Source organism: Neophocaena asiaeorientalis, unplaced genomic scaffold, assembly GCF_003031525.2.
Source record: "Neophocaena asiaeorientalis asiaeorientalis breed wild unplaced genomic scaffold, Neophocaena_asiaeorientalis_V1.1 scaffold44, whole genome shotgun sequence".
NCBI classification, from domain to species: domain Eukaryota; kingdom Metazoa; phylum Chordata; class Mammalia; order Artiodactyla; family Phocoenidae; genus Neophocaena; species Neophocaena asiaeorientalis.
The window spans coordinates 960,961-967,542 of NW_020173678.1; the positions used below are offsets into that span (position 1 = coordinate 960,961).

The window sequence follows — 6,582 nt, forward strand, 5'->3', positions numbered from 1 at the left end:
GTCAGCCTCCAGGTTGGTGATGGTCATCCTCTGCATGACGATGTCGACAATCCTCCGTTCCAGCGACTGCCACTTGAGCCTGGCGGCCTTACTGAAGCTCTGGCTGGCCCCCTTCTTCTGGAACTTCTTTCTGGGGGGGCAGAGGCAAAGGGGCGGGGGCAGGACCACCCTCAGCCCCTGCAGCTGCGTGGAGACCCCGACCCAGAGCCGACGGTCGAGGGGACCCTGGCGCTTGCCTCCCCCAGGGGCTCCCAGCCGCCTCACCTGGCGGGGCGGGCGCCAGACACGGGGGGCATGGGGTGGTTCTCCAGGAAGTGGCTGATCTTGTGGTCCCACTGGCGCACGATGCTGGAGACGGAGCGCGCCCCCGATTCGGCCTCGGACGAGGTGGTGCTGGCCGACACCTCGGCACCCGAGTCCAGCAGGGGTGACTTTGGTCCCACTCGGCCCGCCACCCGCTCAGACATGGGCTTGGCCAGACGCCTCAGGGCAGAAACCTGGGGGCCCAAAGGAGCGGGACCCGGTGGACAGGGTGCCCCCAGCCTGCGGAAAGGCCCGGGGGGGGGCGCGGGGCAAGGAGAATACAGGGCCGCTCTGTCCTGGCCTGGGTTTGGGACTGAGAAAGGTCCAAAGGGTCTCCAACGTGAAATGGACACAAAAGAGGCTCCCCGTCCTTTTGAAAAGTTACACAACTGCGGCAGGCATCTGGACCAGAGCCTGCAGCCCACCCCCAGCCTCAGCACTCTAGCTGAGAAAGGCCCTCCCACGGGGGCCACCCCAAGTCAGCACGTGGCCAGAGGGAGCCAGGGCCACAGAGGGGTGCTCTCAGGACAGGGGGGCAGGGCAGGGGCCGTGGGGGAGGGGCCATGCTCACCTCCTGGGTTTTCCTCCTCAGGACCATTTCCTGCTGCCGCTTCTGGGACTCCAGAGCTCGGATTTGAAACTGTGGGTGAGAGGAGAGGGTGGGGTCTACACCCAGGCCCTAAGCCCGTTCCACCCGGGCTGGCCCCGGAGGTGAGCGCCTTGTGCAGCTAAAACTCGCCAGTAAAGGGGACCCAGCATTTGGGTCCCTTTCTCCACGAGGACATGTCTTTTGGCCTCTTCTCCCCACCATGGGCGAGGAGGCTGGAGCAGAGAGCTGGAAGCTGTTGGTGACCTGGGCAGGGTCCTACCCAGCGGTGGGCTCGAGGCCTGGCTCGGAAGCCCACAAGGACGGGGCTGGGCTCCTGCGACCGTCCTGCCCTCCCGCGTAGGGCCGCGCCTCTCCTCAAAGTGCCACCGTCACCGCTTAGGCCCGCGTGGCCAGGAGGGGCGGCCGGGCATGCAGGGGGCCGGGGGCCGGGGGAACCTCGCGGTGCCCTCACCTCCTGCCGCCGCTGCTCCTTCTTGAGCTGTGCGATCTCCCGGTTCCTCTTGGTCTCCGCCAGCCGCCGCCGGTGTTGCTCTTCCCGCATCTGCTTCATCAGGGCCACCTGGGACAGGGCGGGGGGGGGGGCGGTTGAGGGGAGGCCCGAGGCCTGCGTGGAGGGGCTGGCTCGGAGGATGCCAGGCCGGGGTGGAAGCCACCAGGTGGCAGTGCCTCAGGGGATCTGGCCCCACCTTGTCCACAGGGGTCGAAGGTGTCCCACCACCTGGGCAACCTACCGAAAGGAGCGGCCTTACTGCCGGCCCAGCCATGCAGGTGGGACCAGTCGGCAGGGTCCAGCCACGGCCCCCAGTGCTCTGCTCACAGCCCCTGGTGGTCCTCACGCAGAGCCACCGCCAGTGCCCAGACATTCTGGGACCAGCCTAAGTTGCTAGAGGCAAGTGGTCCTGCCTGGATGGAGCAGCGTTCTCTCTCCCGTCCGCAGCTGAGCTGCCGACGGGGCGCGTTCCCAGGCCAGGTTCTCATGGTGACGACGATAAAAACCAGCGTCATTTACTGAGCCCACACTGTATGCCCAGCCCCGTCCTCACGATAATCAAACACGACAGGCAGTATCACTCCTATTTTATAAATAAGAAAGGAGCCTCGGAGAAACAGAATGACTTAAAGTCAGAAAATCAGTAAGGGGTGGCCAGACTCCTGGCCCGGGTCGCTTTGCTTCAAAATCCAGCTCTTACCATGGCCGTGGGGATGGCACCAGGCAAGGTCAGAGCAGAGCTGGCGACCAAGCACAGAGCCTGGAGCCGAGCTCTCGGAGGGCCGGCCAAAGGCTCAGAGAGCATCATCGGGGAGGCCAGAGGTGACCCGGCACAATGGGGAGCCGTGTGCTGGGTCCTTGGAGCATCCACCCCCCGGCCCCAGAGCACAGAGTGCAAAGTGCACAGGGGTGAGACGCCTTCCATGGGACGGCGCCATGAGAATCAGGTGCGGGCTGTCCCTCCTCTGCCACTGAGGCCTCAGACACCCCAGGAATGTCACCAGCCTGCCCTGAGGACAGTTAAGAGAGGAAATGGCCTGGGAGGGAGGCTGGAAGGACTGCGCCGGCTTCTGCCTCAGAAGGCAGGCTGTGTCGGGGGGGAAGCTACAGAGACGAGGAGGGCTCCCTGCTGCTGGGCCTTTGGGGGTCCAGAACAAATGCTCCCCCAAAGGGCTGGGGCTGACAAGAGAAGCCAAGCCTGGGCTGGAAGCGGACCCAAGCCCTGCCCACAGGGAGCTGCACGCACACTGGGACGGCCGCCCTCATATGGAGCCGGGGCCAGAGCCTTCCCGGGGAGGAACGTGTCTTTCTGGACAAAGGTCCATCTGTCCAACTCTGCCTGTGTGGCCGAGTCCCAGGGAGGTCACCACAGAGGTGGTGATCTCAGAACGGGTGGGAACGTTCCAGGCAGGTGACAGCACAGCACCCGAGGCCAGCACTGCTCTGAGTGTCTCCTCTCCTTTAGGACACCTCTGTAAACCGCAGGGCCTGCCCCTGAACTGTGGTGGCAGGGTCCTGGGCACTGGCTCTCACGGCATCTGGTTAGAATCCTTGACGGCTGCCCTCGGTGCTTCTGACAGGAACCCTGGGCCCCTGCTGGGCACCCTGGGATGGCCCAAGGGTGCTCTTTTCAGCCTCTTTCCTAGGCTCCCAAGAGCACAGTTAGCCGGGCAGAGCGGGGCCCCCGGCTGAAGGGCTGAGCAAGCTGAGATTGAAACCCGGGAACACGCAGGGACCCTCTGTCCTTCACACAGATGCTGGGCATTATTATATTATTTTTTCAGGCTTCAGAGCCATAGAAAGATCCTCCCTCATACGGATCTACAGTAGAGTCACCTCCCGCTAAGATGACCGCCGGCCGGCACCAGCCAGGACCGCCTCGAGAGGTGTTAGCCAGGGAGCCTCCAGGGAGACAGAGTTAGGACGCAGGCAGAGCCCCCAGAACGCTCCAGGAGCTGCAGAGTGAGTGCAGCCTCCAAATGGGGACAACCAAGGCCCTGGTCCCTCCCTCCTACCACCAGAGGGCGCCCGCCGACCCAAGTCCCCCTCTTCCTCCTGCAGCCCGGATCAGCATCTGCTAGTGGAGGTCCCAGGGGCAAACCGGCTCCCTGGGGCCAGTGCAGGACGGACAGTCTGAGCAGAGCGAGACTGCCCCTTCTCCACCCTGGACAGGCTGATGGGCCCTGGATGTGTGGCCCAGGCGTGGCTGGGGACAGAGCCTGCCCGGGGGGGCGGCTAGCCTGAGGGCTGAGGGTCCACCTGTCAGAACCTGCACCACCACAGCATCACCCCTCCGCTGCACACTGGTCAGCGCCAGCCCAGTCGGGCGGTGAGGACGCAGTTACTACGGCACCGGGTGCTCCCCTCTGTGGGACCTGTTCCCAAGGCCAGCTGTCTGCAGCTCGCTGGGGTCCTGTCCCAGGGCCTGGTGCAGGGCTGCAGGGAGCCGGGGTACACGGGGGGCTGGGGCCAGGGCAGGAACGTGGACCAGGCAGCCAAGGGGACAGAGGACGTAAAGGCAGCACGGATCTTCGGGCCCAGGAGGGAAGGAGGACCCAGCCGGACGGGGAGGCATTAGAGACAGGAGCCAGACTTGAGCGCCCCGGACGACGGCAACTGGAAAAGGGTGGCGGCAGAGAACTGAGTCTGAATCCCAGCGCTGCCCCAGGAGGCGGGAGTCACTCTCCGAGGAAGTGGCAGTGACACCTGAGCTGCTTTCTCCAGCTCCACCTCAGGACCCAATGCGGTCGTGGTGCTGGGGGACTGGCGGAGAGCCACATGCAATCGTCACTACATAATTATTATTATTATGCGTATAGGCAAATGCGGCACAGGTGGGAGGCCTCACGTGCACTGCGTGAGGGGCGGGGTCCCTGGGGACCCTCTCCTGCCCCTCCAGGGGTAAAGGTGCTTTCACCCTGGACAACGCACTAAGAGGACCGGGTCCAGGACCAGGATGGGGCTGAAACAGGCAATATCGTGTGTCAAGACAAGCAGCCACGCTGACAGCAATGATTATTTTTAACATGGTAAGTAGGTCTGAAACTACACCCCTGCCCCCCCAGCCCCCTTTTGGCTCCTTCATCTAGGACCCCACCTTGGCCTTCTTCATCTCGGCCACCTCGGCCTGCAGCTTCTTGAGTTCCCTCTCGTAGCGAGACTGGTTCTTGAGCAGCCGCGCGTGCTCCTTCTGCGCAGCCTGCAGCTTCTGCAGGTCCCGGTTCATCTCCCGCAGCCTCTTCTCATAGTCCGCCTTGATCTTGTTGGCCTTCTCCTCCGTGTAGCACTCCATGGTACCTGCGTGCAGCGGGGCAGGGTCTGCGCAGGTCCCTGGGCCCCAGTACCCGGGCAGCCTGGGCTCCAGTGTCGGCGCGTGACGTGGGCGAGTCACACCCTCCTCCGCCCGTTCCTTCGTGTGAACAAGGAGGGGCTCGGACTAGACACCCAAGGGCATTCTAAGGACCTTGAAGGGGTGATTTCATCCTGAGATCTCTGAGCCCCTGCCCGTCAGCTTGCCATGAGGGGCCTGAGGACCACTTCCGCTGGCTCGGTTCTGACCCGTGATTGGAGGAAAGGGCCGGGACCAGTGGGAAGGGGAAGAGTTAGCAAGAGAAGACAGAGTGAGTGGGCTCGGGGAAGGAGCGACCTGGTTCTCCACCCTTGACCTTTCCTACCTGAACTGCCAACGTCTAAGAGACATGGCAAACTAGCAGGTGCAAACCCACCTCCTCGACCTCCACCCCCTCACCCAGCAGTCCTCCCCATCTCAGTATCTCATCACATCCTTCCAGAAGCTCCCTCCCTGGAGGCATCTTTGGCTCCCTTCTCTTAATCCCCCACCAACCAATCAACAAAGGCTTTCATTTCCACCTTCAAAATGGATCCGGAATACGACCACTTCTCACTTCCTCCTGTCCAAACCATCTCCCACCAGGACCTTTATAAGAGTTTCCTAACTGGTCTCAAGCTTCCACTTTTGCTTCCCTGCACAGCAGCCAAAGCGACCTTGCCAGAATGCTTTCAAAATTTACATCACAGGGCTTCCCTGGTGGTGCAGTGGTTGAGAGTCCGCCTGCTGATGCAGGGGACACGGGTTCGTGCCCCAGTCTGGGAAGATTCCACATGCCGCAGAGCGGCTGGGCCCGTGAGCCATGGCCGTTGAGCCTGCGCGTCCAGAGCCTGTGCTCCACAACGGGAGAGGCCACAGCAGTGAGAGGCCCGCGTACCGCCAAAAAAAAAAAAAACAACAACAAAAAAACATCACACCCCTTAAAACCCCACACTTCCCATGTCCCTCAGAGAATAAGACAAAAATCCTTAAAATGACTGACACACCTGGTCCGACATTTCTCCTCTGATCTCCTTGACAGCTAGTGTCCCCTCTCACCGTGCTCCAGCCATTGGGGCCCTCGTCATGCCACCAACACGCCCGGTGCACGCCTGCCTCGGGGCCTTGGTATCTTCTGTTCCCTCTGCCTGCAATGCTCTTCCCCTCACTCATTCTCTCCAGAACTATCTCACCTCCTTCAAGTCTTTGCTCAGATGCCAGCTTCTCAGCAAAGTCTCCCACCACCATCCTTCTCAACACACCCACCCCCTCCCCAGCCCACCTTGCCCCCTCCCCTACTGCATTCTTGCATGACACTTATCACCCCCTGACATGCTATAGGATCTGCCACTTATCTTATTTACGTCTGTCTCTCCCCACTCGAACGTGCGTTCCAAAATCTCTAGCATCTAGAACAAGGACCGCTCTGCAAGACGCACTCAGTGCATGTTTGCTGAGTAAGTGAACCAACGAGTGGATGAGTGCATGAGTCATGGGATGCAGGGGCTGAGAGCCATGTAAAGAAGATAACATTGTGAGAAGCAGACTTGTAAATGCGATCAAAGGAAACACCCAAGGAGCAAATTCAGGAAGAAAGGCTGAGGGAGTTCACCTTCATGGGCCTGGAGACAGGATTCTAATACTTAAGGCGATGGTAAAAATAATAGAAATGATAAACTGAGAACGTAGCAAAGGGACCAGAGTTGGACACAAGGACTTTCTGACTGTGGGTCTAAGTGCACACAGTCCAAGGTCAGAATGCCCCGCCCAGAGGCCCAGGTAACCCGGTGGTGCCCTTCTGACGGGGAGGGGCCCGGGGAGGGGGTGTGTGGCGGGTACGGGGCGGGGCTT

At 61.4% G+C, this 6,582-nt stretch overlaps 1 protein-coding gene across 1 annotated transcript in view; it reads right to left on the reverse strand.

Moving 5' to 3' along the window:
* The window catches only part of LOC112402608 (kinesin-like protein KIF21B), a 37,779-nt gene that overhangs the window by 10,360 nt on the left and 20,837 nt on the right, over positions 1 to 6,582 (reverse strand). The window contains exons 14-19 of the mRNA XM_024749624.1: positions 5,901 to 5,917; positions 4,501 to 4,700; positions 1,365 to 1,472; positions 875 to 943; positions 265 to 497; positions 1 to 130 (exon numbers count right to left, since the gene is read on the reverse strand). The exon at positions 1 to 130 is cut by the window's left edge and continues 13 nt beyond it. Coding sequence (XP_024605392.1) covers positions 1 to 130; positions 265 to 497; positions 875 to 943; positions 1,365 to 1,472; positions 4,501 to 4,700; positions 5,901 to 5,917 — 757 coding nt within the window. The remainder of the gene's footprint in view (positions 131 to 264; positions 498 to 874; positions 944 to 1,364; positions 1,473 to 4,500; positions 4,701 to 5,900; positions 5,918 to 6,582) is intronic.